Below are 19,847 nucleotides of genomic sequence, written 5' to 3'. Positions count from 1 at the left end.
GAAAAATATATAGCTGTTTCCACTACAGTATAAAGCCCATCACCTGACCATCAGATAGGCTTGGGTGGTCTTGTGGCAGCCATAAATCTAGGGATAAAACAACTTGGGCACCAGTCCATGAAAGGGACACTGTGGAGTTGGAAAGGGTGCAGAGACGCGCGACTAAACTAAGGCTGGGTTCACACTACGTTTTCCCCCATACGGGAGCGCATACGGCAGGGGGGAGCTAAAACCTTGCGCTCCCGTATGTCACCGTATGCGCTCCCGTATGTCATTCATTTCAATGAGCCGGCCGGAGTGAAACGTTCGGTCCGGTCGGCTCATTTTTGCGCCGTATGCGCTTTTACAACCGGACCTAAAACTGTGGTCAACCACGGTTTTAGGTCCGGTTGTAAAAGTGCATACGGCGCAAAAATGAGCCGACCGGACCGAACGTTTCACTCCGGCCGGCTCATTGAAATGAATGACATACGGGAGCGCATCCAGTGACATACGGGAGCGCGAGGTTTTAGCTCCCCCTGCCGTATGCGCTCCCGTATGGGAGAAAACGTAGTGTGAACCCACCCTAATATGGGGCATGGAACATCTTAGCTATGAGGAGCGATTAAAGGAGTTACAATTGTTTAGTTTTGAGAAGAGACGTTTAAGGGGGGATATGATAAACGTATATAAGTATATTAATGGCCCATACAAAAAACATGGAGAAAAACTGTTCCAGGTTAAACCCCCCCCCCCCCCCCCAAAGGACGAGGGGGCACTCCCTCCGTCTGGAGAAGAAAAGGTTTAGTCTCAAGGGGCGACACGCCTTCTTTACCATAAGAACTGGGAACTTATGGAACAGTCTACCTCAGGAACTGGTCACAGCAGGAAAATTTAACAGCTTTAAAACAGGGTTAGATACATTCCTGGAACAAAATAACATTAATGCTTATGAAGAAATATAAAATCCCATCCCTTCCCCAATATCGCGCCACACCCCTACCCTTCAATTCCCTGGTTGAACTTGATGGACGTATGTCTTTTTTCAACTGTACTAACTATGTAACTAATTGATTATGAAAATAGTTGTCAACTTTAGGATTGATTAGTCAGCTGATCAGCCAATATCCAAATTTCACATAGATAAAGCAATTAGACATATATGTATATTCAACTGTGGTCCCCAGCAGCCTGTGTAGTGAAGAGGGGCCACTATGGTAAGTCCCTGGCTGACAGGCTCCGGGCATCAGGCTGGACTGGCAATAGTTGCAGAAAGTAGGTGATCATGTGTGCCAGACCCTCTCTTTCCTAAACAAGCTCCTGGGGCACATAGGGTACCATCAGACAACCAGGGAATGTGTGTTCCCTCTCTGCACAGAAATAAATGTTCAAAGAGCCACCTCCAATATGTGTAAGCTGTGAGGCTCCCTCCCTCACACAAACAGTCGGTAATTCACATAACACTACACACAAGTCAGATGCAATTTGTATGTAGAAATTCCCAGGTTACATTCTAAACAACATTTGATGTACACATCTTATAGAGTAAAGTCTCTCCCAATTGTTGGTGTACATTGTTGCTTCTAGAGACCTAACTACTAGTACTACATGTACCAGGGAGCTATGCCTAATTACAATTACTTTACAGCATCGGCCGCACATAAATAACAGAAAGGTCTAGAATAAACACATCCCATATTTCTCACTATGGGATGGATTTATTTTAGATCTGTTAAAGGGGTACTTCTGTGAAAAACTATTACTTCTATTAAAAAATCTTAATCCTTCCAATACATTTTATATATACTACAGAGGAAATGCTTTTCTTTTTGGATTTCTCTGATGTCACGACCACAGTGCTCTCTGCTGACATCTCTGTCCATTTTAGGAACTGTCCAGAGCAGCATATGTTTGCTATGGGGATTTTCTCCTGCTCTGGACAGTTCCTAAAATGGACAGCGGAGGTCAGCAGAGAGCACTGTGGTCGTGACATCAGAGAAATCCAAAAAGAAAAGCATTTCTTCTGTAGTATATAGACCCTAAAAAGTACTGGAAGGATTAAGATTTTTTTAACCCCTTAACTACGAAGGACGTAAATGTACGTCCTGGTGATGCGGTACTTAACGCACCAGGACGTACATTTACATCCTAAGCATAACCGCGGGCATCGGAGCGATGCCCAGATCATGCGCGGCAGGTCCCGGCTGTTGATCGCAGCCAGGGACCCGCCGGTAATGGCGGACACCCGCGATCCCACGGATGTCCGCCATTAACCCCTCAGATGTCGTGATCAATACAGATCACGGCATCTGCAGCATCGCGGACACTTAATTGGATTATAGGTTCACCCGCAGCGCTGCCGCGTCGATACGATCAGGAGGTCCCCTCACCTGCCTCCGCTGTCTTCTGGGAGTCTTCTGCTCTGATCTGCCTTCCCGCAGACCAGAGCAGAAGATCACTGATAACCCTGATCAGTGCTATTTCCTATACATAGCACGGAACAGGATTAGCAATCGAATGAATGCTTTAAATTGTCCCCTATGGGGACTATTAAAGTGTAAAAATAAAAGTAAAAAAAAAAGTTAAAAAACCCTCCCCCAATAAAAACGTAAATTGCCCCATTTTCCCTATTTCACCCCCAAAAAGTGTTAAAAAAATATTTTATATACATATTTGGTATCGCCGCGTGTGTAAATATCCGAACTATTAAAATAAAATGTTAATGATACCGTGTGGTGAACGGCGTGAACGTAAAAAAAAAAAAAAGTCCAAAATAGCTGCTTTTTTTATAACATTTTATTCCCCAAAAAATTTATAAAATATGTATTAAAAGTTTTATATAAGCAAATATGGTATCAATAAAAAGTACAGATCACGGCGCAAAAAATTAGCCCTCATACCGCCGCTTATACGGAAACATGAAAAAGTTATAGGTCTTCAAAATAGGGGGATCTTAAACGTACTAATTTGGTTCGAAAGTTTGTGATTTTTTTTTTAAGCGCAGCAGTAAATGAAAATTTTTTAATCATGGGTATCATTTTAATCGTATTGACCCAAAGAATAAAGAACACGTCACTTTTACCGTAAATTGTACGGCGTGAAAACGAAACCTTCAAAAATTAGCAAAATTGCGGTTTTCTTTTTCATTTTCCCACACAAATAGTATATTTTTGGCTGCGCCATACATTTTATGGAAAAGCGAGTGATGGCATCACAACGTACAACGGGTCGCGCAAGAAACAAGCCCTCATACTAGTCTGTGGATGAAAATATAAAAGAGTTATGATTTTTTGAAGGGGAGGAGGAAAAAATGAAAAAGTAAAAATAAAATTTTCTGCGTCCTTAAAGGGGTACTCCGGTGAAAACCTTTTTTCTTTTAAATCAACTGGTGGCAGAAAGTTAAACATATTTGTAAATTACTTCTATTAAAAAAATCTTAATCCTTCCTGTACTTATTAGCTGCTGACTACTGCAGAGGAAATTCTTTTCTTTTTGGAATGCTCTCTGATGACATCACGACCACAGTTCTCTCTGCTGACATTATTATAATTATAATAATAATAATAATAACGCTTTATTTATTGTTGTGCTTAGTGGGATTTGAACCCAAGTCCCCAGCGCTGCAAGGCAGCAGTGCTAACCACTGAGCCACCATGCTGCCCTTAGCATACATCTGCTATGCATGGTTGATAAAATGGACAGATGTCAGCAGAGAGCACTGTGTTCGGGATGACATCAGTGTTCCAAAAAGAAAGGAATTTCCTCTGTAGCATTCAGCAGCTAATAAGTACTGGAAGGATTAAGATTTTTTAATAGAAGTAATTTACAAATATGTTTAACTTTCTGCCACAAGTTGATTTAAAAGAAAAAAAGGTTTTCACCGGAGTACCCCTTTAACCTCTTCAGGACATAGGGCGTATGGATACGCCCTGCATCCCGAGTCCTTAAGGACCGAGGGCGTATCCATACGCCCGTGGGAATTCCAGCCCCCACCGCTAGCCGGTTGGGGACCGGAGCCGGATGCCTGCTGAAATCGTTCAGCAGGCATCCCGGCATATCGCCCAGGGGGGTCATTATGCCCCCCCCATGTCGGCGATGGCCGCAGATCGCTGGACAATTCAGTCCAGCGATCTGCGGCGATTCCGGGTCAATCGGGTCTCCAGTGACCCGGTATTACTGGCTGTTCGGGGCGGTCAGAGACGGCCCCGAACAGCCAGAGCCTGCAGGGGTGAGGTGGCACTGGTGCCACTTAACGATCGCCCTGATTCGTTGGCCGGATTACCGGCCGACCAATCAGGGCGCCTGCTGCGGGTGTCACTCCCGCACCCGCTCCGCCCCTCTTCCGGAGGACGTGAGCGGGTGCGGGACGTGCACCCCGGGTGCTGGGGACCCCGATCCCCAGCGTCAATGTTGGGATCGGGGCCCCAGGAGCGGCGGCGGCGGAACTGACACCATGCGGATCGTTGGAGGTGAGTGACAGCCTCCTGCTGTTGCTTAGCAACAGCTCCCAGCATGCAAGAAGGGCATGCTGGGAGCTGTAGTTATGCAACAGCAGGAGGCAGACCACCACAACTCCCAGCATTCCCTTATGGGCATGCTGGGACTTATGGTTTTGCAACAGCTGGAGGCACATTTTTTCTATGGAAAAGTGTACCTTCAGCTGTTGTATAACTACAACTCCCAGCTTGCACAAACAGCTAAAGTGCATGCTGGGAGTTGTAGTGGTGCATCTGCTGGTTGCATAACTACAACTCCCAGCATGCCCGTTGGCTGTTGGTGACTGCTGAGAGTTGTAGTTTTGCAACAGCTGAAGGCACACTGGTTGTGAAACACTGAGTTGGGTCACAAACTCAGTGATACATAACCAGTGTGCCTACAGTTGTTGCAAAACTACAACTCTCAGCAGTCACCGACAGCCAACGGGCATGCTGGGAGTTGTAGTTATGCAACAGCTGGATGTCGTCCGTCCGTCGTCCCCCCCCCCCCCCCCCCCCAATGTGAACGTACAGGGTAAACTCACATGGGCGGAGGATTACAGTAAGTATCCGGCTGCAAGTTTGAGCTGCCGCAAACTTTCTGCTGCAGCTCAAACTGCCAGCGAGAAACTACTGTGAACCCCCGCCCGTGCGACTGTACCCTAAAAACACTACACTACACTAACACAAAAAATAAAATAAAAAGTAAAAAACACTACATATGCACATACCCCTACACAGCCCCCCTCCCCAATAAAAATGAAAAACGTCTAGTACGCCACTGTTTCCAGAACGGAGCCTCCAGCTGTTGCAAAACAACTCCCAGTATTGTCGGACAGCCGTTGACTGTCCAGGCATGCTGGGAGTTTTGCAACAGCTGGAGGCACCCTGGCGTAGAATCACTGGCGTAGAATTCCCCTATGTCCACCCCTATGCAAGTCCCTAATTTAGGCCTCAAATGCGCATGGCGCTCTCACTTTGGAGCCCTGTCGTATTTCAAGGCAACAGTTTAGGGTCACATATGGGGTATCGCCGTACTCGGGAGAAATTGTGTTACAAATTTTGGGGGGTATTTTCTGCTTTTACCCTTTAAAAAATTTTTGGGAAAACAAGCATTTTAGGTTAAAAAAAAATTTTTTTTTTACATATGCAAAAGTCGTGAAGTTCACTTAACTCCTTGTTACGTTCCCCGAGGGGTCTAGTTTCCAAAATGATATGCCATGTGGGGGGTTTTTTGCTGTCCTGGCACCATAGGGGCTTCCTAAATGCGGCATGCCCCCAGAGAAAAATTTGCTTTCAAAAAGCCAAATGTGACTCCTTCTCTTCCGAGACCTGTAGTGCACCAGCAGAGCACTTTTCACCCCCATATGGGGTGTTTTCTGAATCAGGAGAAATTGGGCTTCAAATTTTTAGGGGTATTTTCTGCTATTACCCTTTTTAAAAATTAAATTTTTTTGGGAAAACAAGCATTTTAGGTAAAAAAAAATTTTTTTTTTGACATTTGCAAAAGTCGTGAAACACCTGTGGGGTATTAAGGTTCACCTTATCCCATGTTACATTCCCCGAGGGGTCTTGTTTCCAAAATGGTATGCCATGTGGGGGTTTTGCGCTGTTCTGGCACCATAAGGGCTTCCTAAATGCAACATGCCCCCCAAAAACCATTTCAGAAAAATGTACTCTCCAAAATCCCCTTGTCTCTCCTTCCCTTCTGAGCCCTCTACTGCGCCCGCCGAACAATTTACATAGACATATGAGGTATGTCCTTACTCGAGAGAAATTGGGCTACAAATACAAGTAAAAATTTTGTCCTTTTACCCCTTGTAAAAATTCAAAAATTGGGTCTACAAGAACATGTGAGTGTAAAAAATGAAGATTGTGAATTTTCTCCTTCACTTTGCTACTATTCGTGTGAAACACCTAAAGGGTTAAAACACTTACTGAATGTCATTTTGAATACTTTGGGGGGTGTAGTTTTTATAATGGGGTCATTTGTGGGGTATTTCTAATAGGAAGACCCTTCAAATCCACTTCAAACCTGAACTGGTCCCTGAAAAATACTGAGTTTGAAAATTTTGTGAAAAATCGGAAAATTGCTGCTGAACTTTGAAGCCCTCTGGTGTCTTCCAAAAGTAAAAACTCATAAATTTTATGATGCAAACATAAAGTAGACATATTGTATATGTGAACCAAAAAAAAAATGTATTCGTAATATCCATTTTCCTTACAAGCAGAGAGCTTCAAAGTTAGAAAAATGCAAAATTTTCAAAATTTTCATCAAATTTACGGATTTTTCACCAAGAAAGGATGCAAGTTACCACAAAAATTTACCACTATGTTAAAGTAGAATATGTCACGAAAAAACAATCTCGGAATCAGAATGATAACTAAAAGCATTCCAGAGTTATTAATGTTTAAAGTGACAGTGGTCAGAATTGCAAAAAATGCTACGGTCCTTAAGGCCAAAATGGGCTCCGTCCTGAAGGGGTTAAGGCCCAAATGGGCTACATCCTTAAGGGGTTAATAGAAGTAATTTACAAATCTGTAACTTTCTGGCACCAGTTGATTTAAAAAAAAAAAATGTTTTAAAAGTTTTCCAAGGGAGTACCCCTTTAAGGCACTAGGACCAATAGACAGCAATGCATTTCAGGGTGGAATCCCCCAGAAAGATTGAACATGTTTTGTGTTTTAGGGTACATTCCCACACGGCGTATTTGCTGCGTATTTGCTGCTGCGTATTTTATTTTCTCTGTTGAAGTCAATGGGTAGGAAAATACGCAGCACCAAATACGCAGCAAAATACGCCGTGTGGGAACGTACCCTTAGTGGAGTTTGGGAGCCGGAATTTCCACTGCAGAACATCCATAATGTGCAGCAGAAGGCCAGTAAAAAAAAAAAAAATCAGATGTTGCTGGATCGTAATTTCTGAGCGGAATTACGGTCGGAAAATACATCGCGAGAATGGAGCAAAGTGTTATTTATGTGCAAACAATGCTGTAAGCAAATTGTAATTCTGCATCGCTCACTGGTACGTGCAATACTAGTAGTTATTTACATCTAGATGTTCATTGTCTTTAATGGTGAAGGTGATTTGCGCGGCCATTGAAACGTAGAGCTATGCAAGATGGACTAATATAATCCACTGTCTCTCCGGTGTGAAAGTCTCCTGACGTCACCGACACAGCCATGGAAAGCTTCGTACGGAGGGCTGGAGAAAAGATTGTGCGAGCAGCGAGTCTCTAGAAGCAACAGCATACAGCAGTGGTCTTCAAACTGTGGCCCTCCAGATGTTACAAAACTACAATTCCCAGCATGCCCGGACAGCCGTTGGCTGTCCGGGCATGCTGGGAGTTGTAGTTTTGCAACATCTGGAGGGCCACAGTTTGAAGACTGCTGGCATACACCTATGGTTTGGAGAGTCTTTGTACTCTATAAAACAAAAAGATCCCAAACCCCACCACTGGAAATAATCCCAGGTTGGGGTACATAACCCCTTTTTTTGGTGCACTCTCCCTTTTAATGATTTTAAAAAAATCTATTAAATCTTGTGAGGGAAAAAGAAACTAGTGGTTTACAAACCCAGCAGTTCTTCCCACACACTTTCCGTCATAAGTGAATCTCCAGCCGGAGGTCTGAATGGACCCCTGTGCCTGCAGTGCTACAGGGTCTCTAAATGAGGGTGCTGCTGCTGTTTAAAACATCTACAAACTGCCTCGAAGAACTGCTGGGTTTTTAAACCACTATTTTCTTTTCCCCTCACAAGATTTATAATAGTTTTTTTTTTTTAAATAAATCATTAAAAGTGAAGTTTTAAAAGGGAGGGTGCACTATAAAAGGGGTTTTGGACCCCAACCTGGGATTATTTTTAGAGATGAGCGAATTTACAGTAAATTCGATTCGTCACGAACTTCTCGGCTCGGCAGTTGATGACTTATCCTGCATAAATTAGTTCAGCTTTCAGGTGCTCCGGTGGGCTGGAAAAGGTGGATACAGTCCTAGGAGACTCTTTCCTAGGAATGTATCCACCTTTTCCAGCCCACCGGAGCACCTGAAGGCTCAACTAATTTATGCAGGATAAGCCATCAACTGCCGAGCCGAGAAGTTCGTGACGAATCGAATTTACTGTAAGTTCGCTCATCTCTAATTATTTCCAGTTGTGGGGTTTGGAAGTTTTTTGTTTAATAATACCCCAGCACCATCTCCTGGGCATTGGTATAAACTTTGTACTCTATAAGACACACATGTTGCTTTGGCTGTCCGAGCATGCTTGGAGCTGTAGTGTTGCAACAGCTGGAGGCACCCTGGTCGAGAAACAGTAGTTTACACAGTAGCTGTAGAGGTGTATGCTCTCCTAAAACTACCCAAAAGGTGTCCATCAAGTTCTATCTAGCTATTCCTATGTTCCATCTGTTCCTGGGAAAGCTGAATGACAGAGGTTACCTAGCTTTTCCAAATGTCATCACAGCAAATGTGTCAATTTATGAAGCGATACATTTCCTGGGTGACCAGCACCCCACAGGAACAGCAAGACCCTAGTCACACTCAGAGTAGGGTGTTCTACTCTGGGTGTACAAAGGGTTAATGGAGCGGTTGCCCATAACAACCAGATTGCAGCTTTCATTTTTTTTTATATAAAAGCTGGAATCTGACTGGATCCTAAAGAAATAAACTGTATTACAGCAAACTGGAGTGAAGAGGAGGGGTGTGGAGAAATACAGGACTTGGATACAGCACAAAGCCCGAATGATCCTTAGTTATCTGTCACAGAGCGCCCCCTTTGGTGACACCTAGGTACAGTCTCACTTACTTGAGACAATATCCCGAATCTGTACAAAGTCCTCATTTCTGCAGCTCTTAAAGGCATCCACGTAAAGATGAAAAAAGTACTCCAACACCCACTGGTTCACCACAGGCTCCACACCCGAAAGGACGCTGTCACAGCTCCCCTCCATTATCCAATACGAAAAATTCGCCGCGAAATCTCTCACTTCCGGCGAGGAGGTCAGATGACCTGGAAAGATACATCCGCCATGATGGGAAGGGCGGAAGTAGATAGTATGATGTTCTATTACCTGGGATACTTACAAACTGTCAGCTCAGTGAATACTGAGAAACGAGATAAATAGAAAAACAAATCACTCTAGTTCTCTTAATATCACAATGTGCCAAGTGTTTAACATATTTGTAAGCCCAGTCAACGTTTACCTAGTGATCTTAAGAACCGCCCCCAAATGGCAGTACCGCCTCCAAAAAGGAGAACCGCCCCTAAACGGCAGTACCGCCTATGTGAATTTGCATAAACCCCGCCCTACATTTATTGGTCGATGGTGAATGGACAGAGTCTTGGGTTTTGCCTACAATTACAAACAACCAGTAAAGATAATTAAGTCTATGGGGGAGATTTATCAAAACATGTGGAGAGGTAAAGTTGCTGAGTTGCCCCTAGCAACCAATCAGATCGCTTCTTTCATTTTCCAGAGGTCTTTTAAAAAATGAAAGAAGCGATCTGATTGGTTGCTATGGGCAACTCAGCAACTTTTCCTCTGGACAGGTTTTGATAACTCTCCCCCTATTAGATTTTAGTTAGTACAGATTTCAGTTGATTTGGTACCAATTGTTTTATCAGGTATACTGTATACTGGTGGTCTCCAACCTGCGGACCTCCAGATGTTGCAAAACTATAACTCCCAGCATGCCCGGACAGCCGTTGGCTGTCCGGGCATGCTGGGAGTTGTAGTTTTGCAACATCTGAAGGTGCGCAGGTTGGAAACCACTGCTGTATACCATATATCATCACAGGGAGTTATACTGCATAGGACTTTAAATGTTACAGACTTATACATTTCACAGTTTTTGTTCAAGAATCAATTAGCTTTAATATATTTGTCTTAGATCCAGCAGTTTTTACATATAACAATTTTAGTAACACATAAGGACATGAGGAGGGGTTGACAGCAGGGCCCAATTTGCCACTAGGCATCTGAAGGCCTGTGCCTAGGCTGGCAGTGTTGAGGGAAGCAGAAGTTAAAGGGGTACTCCGGGTTTGAATTAAAAAAAATATTTGATCTGGGCTGCCAGCATAAAAAAATAAATAAAAAAAATCTAGACTTACCTTCCCCCACTCCTTTGGTGCCTCCAGTATCCTGTTCCCGTCCTCCAGTGCAGGATTAGCTGAACTGCAGTCTGAAGAGTCGACTCCTGGCAGCCAGGAACAGGACCGCACTGGAGGACAGGGGCAGGATACTGGAGACAGTTGGGGAGCAGTGAGAGGTAAGCCTGGGCAGGATTATAGAAAAAAAAATGTTTATGGAATACTCCTTTAATGGTCTGTTCACACGTACAGTATTCTGCGCAGATTTGTTGCATATTAATGTCTTTTTTTTTTTTTGCTGCATCTAAGGCTCCTTTCACACTACAGTTTTTGCCCGGAAGGTGACATCCGTTAGGAAGATAGCGGAAGAAAAATTTGTGCATGTCCCGTCTTTTTCTCCCGCTATCATAACGGGACCAGTGATGGGGTGGGGGGCCCGGTGTGTGGCAGTATTATATTCAAGGATACAGTGTATGGCAGTATTATATTTAGGGAGTGCAGTGGGTGGCAGTATTATTTTCAGGGGGTACAGTGATTGGCAGTAGTATTTTCAGGGGGTACAGTGGGTGGCAGTATTATATTCAGGGGGTACAGTGTATGGCAGTATTATACTCAGGGGGTACAGTGTATGGCAGTATTATATTCAGGGGGTACAGTGGTTGGCAGTAGTATTTTTAGGGGGTACAGTGGGTGGCAGTATTATATTCAGGGGGTACAGTGGGTGACAGTATTATATTCAGGGCGCACTGTGTGTGGCGATAATATATTTAGAGGGTGCAGTGCGTGGCAGGGTTATATTCAGGGGGTACAGTGGTTGGCAGAATTATATTCAGGGGTACAGTAGTTGGCAGTATTATATTTAGAGGGTACAGTGGTTGGTATTATATTCAGGGGAACAGTGGCTGGCAGTATTATATTCAGGGGGTACAGTGGTTGGCAGTATTATATTCAGAGGGTACAGTGGTTGGCAATATTATATTCAGGGGGTACAGTGGTTGGCAATATTATATTCAGGGGGTACAGTATCTGGCAGTATTATATTCAGGGGGCACAGTATTTGGCAGAAATATAATGATTATTGTCTTCATACAGAGGATGAGGATCTACTGACAGAGTGAGGAACCTATGATGTGCAGCATCAGACTCTACAGAGAATATGGAGCTGGAAGAAGTCCTGGTGCCTGGACCAGATGAAGAAGAAAAGGAAAGACAAGAGAGAAGACGCCACTCAGGTCACTGATATCATTATGTATTCTCCTGACTGTCCCATCAGAGCTGTAGTTACTTAGTTACTGATATCATTATATATTCTCCTGACTGTCCCATCAGCTGTAGTCACTTGTAAAATCTGCAGTGATGATGGGGGACGCTTTACCGTAATCTGTGGCTCTTCAGCTGTTGCAAAACTACAACTCCCTGAGGCTCTTCAGACATGATGGGAGTTGCAGCTTTCCAACATCTGGAGGACCACTTGAAACAAGGGGATTGGTGGCTGTCCCATCAGCTAGACCCCCACCGTGTATGTGGGGATGAGGAGACCAAGGATGGGGTGCGTGGGGTATATGGGGCTGAGTATGGTGTGATAAGGAGACAGAGGACAGGGTTGGGGGGGAGGGGGCATTGGGGTGATGAGAAGACCAGTGATGGGGTGGGGGGGGCCCGGTGGGTGGCAGTATTATATTCAAGGATACAGTGTATGGCAGTATTATATTCAGGGAGTGCAGTGGGTGGCAGTATTATACTCATTGAGTACAGTTGGTGGCAGTATTATATTCAGGGGGTACAGTATTTGGCAGTATTAAGCAGGTCGTCAGGGGCCCAGGACAATTTTTCGCATCTGGGCCCTGTGGTTTCTAGCTACATCCCTGACGGGACTCATAACTGACATTAGAGAAATCTCATTGAAGTGAGATTTGCCCGTTATAACTCCCGTTAGGCTCCGTTACAATAATGGACGGTAATGGCAAAGTAGGTAAAAAAAAATTAAGAGCCATTAACGTCTGATCTGCCTTAGTGGCAGATCTGCATAAAAAAATTCAGACGCATGTTAAATGGGGTGTATTTAGTTCTAGTGCTTATGGTAGCACAAGCTGTAACAGACTTCACTACAGGGTCTCCTTTTTTACTATCGATTACACTAATTCAGCGGTATTATGAATAATACATTTTTACTTGATACTATACCTACGTTGCTAGGTTGGTCGTCCTATATTACCAGATAGTAACCTAATTAGTGATCTCGAATTAGTTATTACTTGCTATGCAGTCGTTGTTCACATGAGTGGTTATATTGTGTATTCCAGCTCTATCACAACAGCCATGTGTGAATCACATGCCAAATCGGCTAAGTACCGGCGCATATGTCTGTCGCGCAGCCTCCCAGCAGTGGCTGTATATGACTAAGTACTCGCGCACGTTCTTCTGCGCATCCGTACTGCGCATGCGTTCATATCGGAGGTTCGGGAAGCTATCAGTTAGCGCAGGACCGTTGGCGCACATACGTGTACAGCTTCCGGCACCAATGAGGAGTTCAGAAGCTTTATTGGTCTCAGCTGGTTGGTCAAGGATGCTGTCAATCAAACGAATATAGCAAGATGCATCCTGGTCCAAATTCTATTGGCCAGGAAGCGGTCAATCATTAGTTTGCATGTGATTGTAACCAATGAGATGTCATGTTAATACAGGAAGTGACATGTTCTAATGACGTTAGAGACAGGAGGTTATTTAAACCCCTGCAAGGCTTGTTTGCACGCCATTTGCCTCTTAGCCCTTGATAAAGCCACAGCCTGTGGCGAAACGTCGGGCGGGCGGGCAATGTGTTAGATTTTTAATTGTCTCACACTTGTTACGCCGAGCGCTCCGGGTCCCCGCTCCTCCCCGGAGCGCTCGCTACCCTCTCCCCGCTGCAGCGCTCCGGTCAGATCCACTGACCCGGGGCGCTGCGATTCCGCTTCCAGCCGGGATGCGATTCGCGATGCGGATAGCGCCCGCTCGCGATGCGCACCCCGGCTCCCGTACCTGACTCGCTCTCCCTCGGTCCTGTCCCGGCGCGCGCGGCCCCGCTCCCTAGGGCGCGCGCGCGCCGGGTCTTTGCGATTTAAAGGGCCACTGCGCCGCTGATTGGTGCAGTGATTCCAATTAGTGTCTTCACCTGTGCACTTCCCTATATCACCTCACTTCCCCTGCACTTCCTTGCCGGATCTTGTTGCCATTGTGCCAGTGAAAGCGTTTCCTTGTGTGTTCCTAGCCTGTGTTCCAGACCTCCTGCCGTTGCCCCTGACTACGATCCTTGCTGCCTGCCCCGACCTTCTGCTACGTCCGACCTTGCTTCTGTCTACTCCCTTGTACCGCGCCTATCTTCAGCAGCCAGAGAGGTGAGCCGTTGCTAGTGGATACGACCTGGTCACTACCGCCGCAGCAAGACCATCCCGCTTTGCGGCGGGCTCTGGTGAAAACCAGTAGTGACTTAGAACCGATCCACTAGCACGGTCCACGCCAATCCCTCTCTGGCACAGAGGATCCACTACCTGCCAGCCGGCATCGTGACAGTAGATCCGGCCATGGATCCCGCTGAAGTTCCTCTGCCAGTTGTCGCCGACCTTACCACGGTGGTCGCCCAGCAGTCACAACAGATTGCGCAACAAGGCCAACAGCTGTCTCAACTGACCGTTATGCTACAGCAGTTACTACCACAGCTTCAGCAGTCATCTCCTCCGCCAGCTCCTGCACCTCCTCCGCAGCGAGTGGCCGCTCCTGGTCTACGCCTATCCTTGCCGGATAAATTTGATGGGGACTCTAAGTTTTGCCGTGGCTTTCTTTCCCAATGTTCCCTGCATCTGGAGATGATGTCGGACCTGTTTCCCACTGAAAGGTCTAAGGTGGCTTTCGTAGTCAGCCTTCTGTCTGGAAAAGCCCTGTCTTGGGCCACACCGCTCTGGGACCGCAATAACCCCGTCACTGCCTCTGTACACTCCTTCTTCTCGGAAATCCGAAGTGTCTTTGAGGAACCTGCCCGAGCCTCTTCTGCTGAGACTGCCCTGTTGAACCTGGTCCAGGGTGATTCTTCCGTTGGCGAGTATGCCGTACAATTCCGTACTCTTGCTTCAGAATTATCCTGGAATAATGAGGCCCTCTGCGCGACCTTTAAAAAAGGCCTATCCAGCAACATTAAAGATGTTCTGGCCGCACGAGAAATTCCTGCTAATTTACATGAACTTATTCACCTAGCCACTCGCATTGACATGCGTTTTTCCGAAAGGCGTCAGGAGCTCCGCCAAGATATGGACTCTGTTCGCACGAGGCGTTTCTTCTCCTCGGCTCCTCTCTCCTCTGGTCCCCTGCAATCTGTTCCTGTGCCTCCCGCCGTGGAGGCTATGCAGGTCGACCGGTCTCGCCTGACACCTCAAGAGAGGACACGACGCCGCATGGAGAACCTCTGCCTGTACTGTGCTAGTACCGAACACTTCCTGAGGGATTGTCCTATCCGTCCTCCCCGCCTGGAAAGACGTACGCTGACTCCGCACAAAGGTGAGACAGTCCTTGATGTCTACTCTGCTTCTCCACGTCTTACTGTGCCTGTGCGGATGTCTGCCTCTGCCTTCTCCTTCTCTACGGTGGCCTTCTTGGACTCTGGATCTGCAGGAAATTTTATTTTGGCCTCTCTCGTCAACAGGTTCAACATCCCAGTGACCAGTCTCGCCAGACCCCTTTACATCAATTGTGTAAACAATGAAAGATTGGACTGTACCATACGTTTCCGCACGGAGCCCCTTCTTATGAGCATCGGATCTCATCACGAGAGGATTGAACTTTTGGTCCTCCCCAATTGCACCTCGGAAATTCTCCTTGGACTTCCCTGGCTTCAACTTCATTCCCCAACCCTGGATTGGTCCACTGGGGAGATCAAGAGTTGGGGTCCCTCTTGTTCCAAGGACTGTTTAAAACCGGTTCCCAGTAACCCTTGCCGTGACTCTGTGGTTCCTCCAGTAACCGGTCTCCCTAAGGCCTATATGGACTTCGCGGATGTTTTCTGCAAAAAACAAGCTGAGACTCTACCTCCTCACAGGCCTTATGATTGTCCTATCGACCTCCTCCCGGGCACTACTCCACCCCGGGGCAGAATTTATCCTCTCTCTGCCCCAGAGACTCTTGCCATGTCTGAATACGTCCAGGAAATTTTAAAAAAGGGCTTTATCCGTAAATCCTCCTCTCCTGCCGGAGCCGGATTTTTCTTTGTGTCCAAAAAAGATGGCTCCCTACGTCCTTGCATTGACTACCGCGGTCTTAATAAAATCACGGTTAAGAACCGCTACCCCCTACCCCTCATCTCTGAACTCTTTGATCGCCTCCAAGGTGCCCACATCTTTACTAAATTGGACTTAAGAGGCGCCTATAACCTCATCCGCATCAGAGAGGGGGATGAGTGGAAAACGGCATTTAACACCAGAGATGGACACTTTGAGTATCTGGTCATGCCCTTTGGCCTGTGCAACGCCCCTGCTGTCTTCCAAGACTTTGTTAATGAAATTTTTCGTGATCTGTTATACTCCTGTGTTGTTGTATATCTGGACGATATCCTAATTTTTTCTGCCAATCTAGAAGAACACCGCCAGCATGTCCGTATGGTTCTTCAGAGACTTCGTGACAATCAACTCTATGCCAAAATTGAGAAATGTCTGTTTGAATGCCAATCTCTTCCTTTTCTAGGATATTTGGTCTCTGGCCAGGGACTACAAATGGATCCAGACAAACTCTCTGCCGTCTTAGATTGGCCACGCCCCTCCGGACTCCGTGCTATCCAGCGCTTTTTGGGGTTCGCCAATTATTACAGGCAATTTATTCCACATTTTTCTACCCTTGTGGCCCCTATCGTGGCTTTAACCAAAAAAAATGCCGATCCCAAGTCTTGGCCTCCTCAAGCGGAAGACGCCTTTAAACGACTCAAGTCTGCCTTTTCTTCGGCTCCCGTGCTCTCCAGACCTGACCCTTCCAAACCCTTCCTATTGGAGGTTGATGCCTCCTCAGTGGGAGCTGGAGCTGTTCTTCTACAAAAAAATTCTTCCGGGCATGCTGTCACTTGTGGGTTTTTTTCTAGGACCTTCTCTCCGGCGGAGAGGAACTACTCCATCGGGGATCGAGAGCTTCTAGCCATTAAATTAGCACTTGAGGAATGGAGGCATCTGCTGGAGGGATCAAGATTTCCAGTAATTATTTACACCGACCACAAGAACCTCTCCTACCTCCAGTCTGCCCAACGGCTGAATCCTCGCCAGGCCCGGTGGTCTCTGTTCTTTGCCCGATTTAATTTTGAGATTCACTTTCGTCCTGCCGATAAGAACATTAGGGCCGATGCTCTCTCTCGTTCCTCGGATGCCTCAGAAGTTGAACTCTCTCCGCAACACATCATTCCACCTGACTGCCTGATCTCCACTTCTCCTGCCTCCATCAGGCAAACTCCTCCAGGAAAGACCTTTGTTTCTCCACGCCAACGCCTCGGAATCCTCAAATGGGGTCACTCCTCCCATCTCGCAGGTCATGTGGGCATCAAGAAATCTGTGCAACTCATCTCCCGCTTCTATTGGTGGCCGACTCTGGAGACGGATGTTGTGGACTTTGTGCGAGCCTGCACTATCTGTGCCCGGGATAAGACTCCTCGCCAGAAGCCCGCTGGTTTTCTTCATCCCCTGCCTGTCCCCGAACAGCCTTGGTCTCTGATTGGTATGGATTTTATTACTGATTTACCCCCTTCCCGTGGCAACACTGTTATTTGGGTGGTCGTTGATCGATTTTCCAAAATGGCACATTTCATCCCTCTTCCTGGTCTTCCTTCAGCGCCTCAGTTGGCTAAACAATTTTTTGTACACATTTTTCGTCTTCACGGGTTGCCTACGCAGATCGTCTCGGATAGAGGCGTCCAATTCGTGTCTAAATTCTGGAGGGCTCTCTGTAAACAACTCAAGATTAAATTACATTTTTCTTCTGCATATCATCCCCAGTCCAATGGACAAGTAGAAAGAATTAACCAGGTCTTGGGTGATTATTTGCAACATTTTGTTTCCTCCCGCCAGGATGACTGGGCAGATCTCCTTCCATGGGCCGAATTCTCGTATAACTTCAGAGTCTCTGAATCTTCCTCCAAATCCCCATTTTTCGTGGTGTACGGCCGTCACCCTCTTCCCCCCCTCCCTACCCCCTTGCCCTCTGGTCTGCCCGCTGTGGATGAAATTTCTCGTGACCTTTCCATCATATGGAGAGAGACCCAAAATTCTCTCTTACAGGCTTCATCACGCATGAAGAAGTTCGCGGATAAGAAAAGAAGAGCTCCTCCCGTTTTTTCCCCTGGAGACAAGGTATGGCTCTCCGCTAAATATGTCCGCTTCCGTGTCCCTAGCTACAAGTTGGGACCACGCTATCTTGGTCCTTTCAAAATTTTGTGTCAAATTAATCCTGTCTCTTACAAACTTCTTCTTCCTCCTTCTCTTCGTATCCCTAATGCCTTTCACGTCTCTCTTCTTAAACCACTCATCCTCAACCGTTTTTCTCCCAAATCTGTTCCTCCCACTCCTGTTTCCGGCTCCTCGGACATCTTCTCTGTCAAAGAGATCTTAGCTTCTAAAAAGGTCAGAGGGAAAACTTTTTTTTTAGTGGACTGGGAGGGTTGTGGCCCTGAAGAGAGATCCTGGGAACCTGAGGACAACATCCTAGACAAAAGTCTGCTCCTCAGGTTCTCAGGCTCTAAGAAGAGGGGGAGACCCAAGGGGGGGGGTACTGTTACGCCGAGCGCTCCGGGTCCCCGCTCCTCCCCGGAGCGCTCGCTACCCTCTCCCCGCTGCAGCGCTCCGGTCAGATCCACTGACCCGGGGCGCTGCGATTCCGCTTCCAGCCGGGATGCGATTCGCGATGCGGATAGCGCCCGCTCGCGATGCGCACCCCGGCTCCCGTACCTGACTCGCTCTCCCTCGGTCCTGTCCCGGCGCGCGCGGCCCCGCTCCCTAGGGCGCGCGCGCGCCGGGTCTTTGCGATTTAAAGGGCCACTGCGCCGCTGATTGGCGCAGTGATTCCAATTAGTGTCTTCACCTGTGCACTTCCCTATATCACCTCACTTCCCCTGCACTTCCTTGCCGGATCTTGTTGCCATTGTGCCAGTGAAAGCGTTTCCTTGTGTGTTCCTAGCCTGTGTTCCAGACCTCCTGCCGTTGCCCCTGACTACGATCCTTGCTGCCTGCCCCGACCTTCTGCTACGTCCGACCTTGCTTCTGTCTACTCCCTTGTACCGCGCCTATCTTCAGCAGCCAGAGAGGTGAGCCGTTGCTAGTGGATACGACCTGGTCACTACCGCCGCAGCAAGACCATCCCGCTTTGCGGCGGGCTCTGGTGAAAACCAGTAGTGACTTAGAACCGATCCACTAGCACGGTCCACGCCAATCCCTCTCTGGCACAGAGGATCCACTACCTGCCAGCCGGCATCGTGACAACACTATAGACTGTGGACTGCAGCCACAGTCTATTTTTTCAATTCACTTCTATAGCATGCAGTGTCATGCCAATCAATGCATTATGGATCAATATGTGTGAGGTTATTTTAATCTTGGCTCATTAAACGTTAAGTTTTATATTGGGTGGGAAATTTAGGGTCTCAGTGACCGCTTAGCGGTCAAATGTTAATAATATTGGATTTACCCTCCACTCATAGGTCCCTTTTGTTGCATTAATTAATTGGAGTTAATCACTCCTTTTTGTGGACCGCCAAGCTTATTATGCACTGATGGCTGGATTCCTGTCCAACAAACCTAATTTAGAGCACTCTAAAGCTGATGCTGCTCATGTCTTCTCACTTCAAAATCTTCCCTTTAATCAAGTTGATATAAATTCAGCTTTTAGGGACTTACAAAAAACTTATAAACAGTATTATCGTTCCTGGTGGGAGATTGCCAGTCTCGAAACATATCTCCAGCAAAAAATTGTTTACCGTGGTTTAAGAATCAATATCACTCCTAACTCACATCAAAACGAAACTGAATTCATACAAGGTTGGCAACAACTTTTAACTGAAAACTCCTTACGTATGTTACAATATCTACTAGATTTTGAGAAAGGTGCATTTACAAAAATTGCTACACAGTTGGAAACACAAATTAGTGAAATTCAAATATTCCAAACACAACCTGAGTATCCTCTTTTGGAGCAAAAACTTAAGAAACATCTGGACAGTTTTTTAAGTGAGATTAAAGAAAGGAAACACAGGAAATACGTACGAGACAAAAGGGATTTTGAAACAGGACAGATTTATTTAAAATCACAACAAC

General features: G+C 46.4%; 1 protein-coding gene across 6 annotated transcripts in view; it reads right to left on the bottom strand.

Moving 5' to 3' along the window:
- The window catches only part of TERF2 (telomeric repeat binding factor 2), a 64,822-nt gene that overhangs the window by 37,644 nt on the left and 7,331 nt on the right, over window positions 1-19,847 (bottom strand). Inside the window, exons 1-2 of one of the 6 annotated variants that reach the window (XR_008845143.1) lie at window positions 9,657-9,888; window positions 9,259-9,557 (exon numbers count right to left, since the gene is read on the bottom strand). Coding sequence is in view for 4 of the 6 variants with exons in the window: in XM_056525932.1 (XP_056381907.1) it covers window positions 9,259-9,403 (145 nt within the window). In the remaining 2 variants the exon portion in view is untranslated. Of the gene's footprint in view, window positions 1-9,258; window positions 9,558-9,656; window positions 9,889-10,563; window positions 10,642-19,847 lie in introns of those variants that run through there. The other 5 variants (XM_056525932.1, XM_056525929.1, XM_056525930.1 and 2 more) reach the window with 5 other exon arrangements.

This window comes from Hyla sarda, chromosome 6, assembly GCF_029499605.1.
Source record: "Hyla sarda isolate aHylSar1 chromosome 6, aHylSar1.hap1, whole genome shotgun sequence".
Lineage (NCBI taxonomy): Eukaryota > Metazoa > Chordata > Amphibia > Anura > Hylidae > Hyla > Hyla sarda.
The sequence above is the reverse complement of the archived record's forward strand: the minus strand, read 5'-3'. Positions and strand labels throughout refer to the sequence as shown.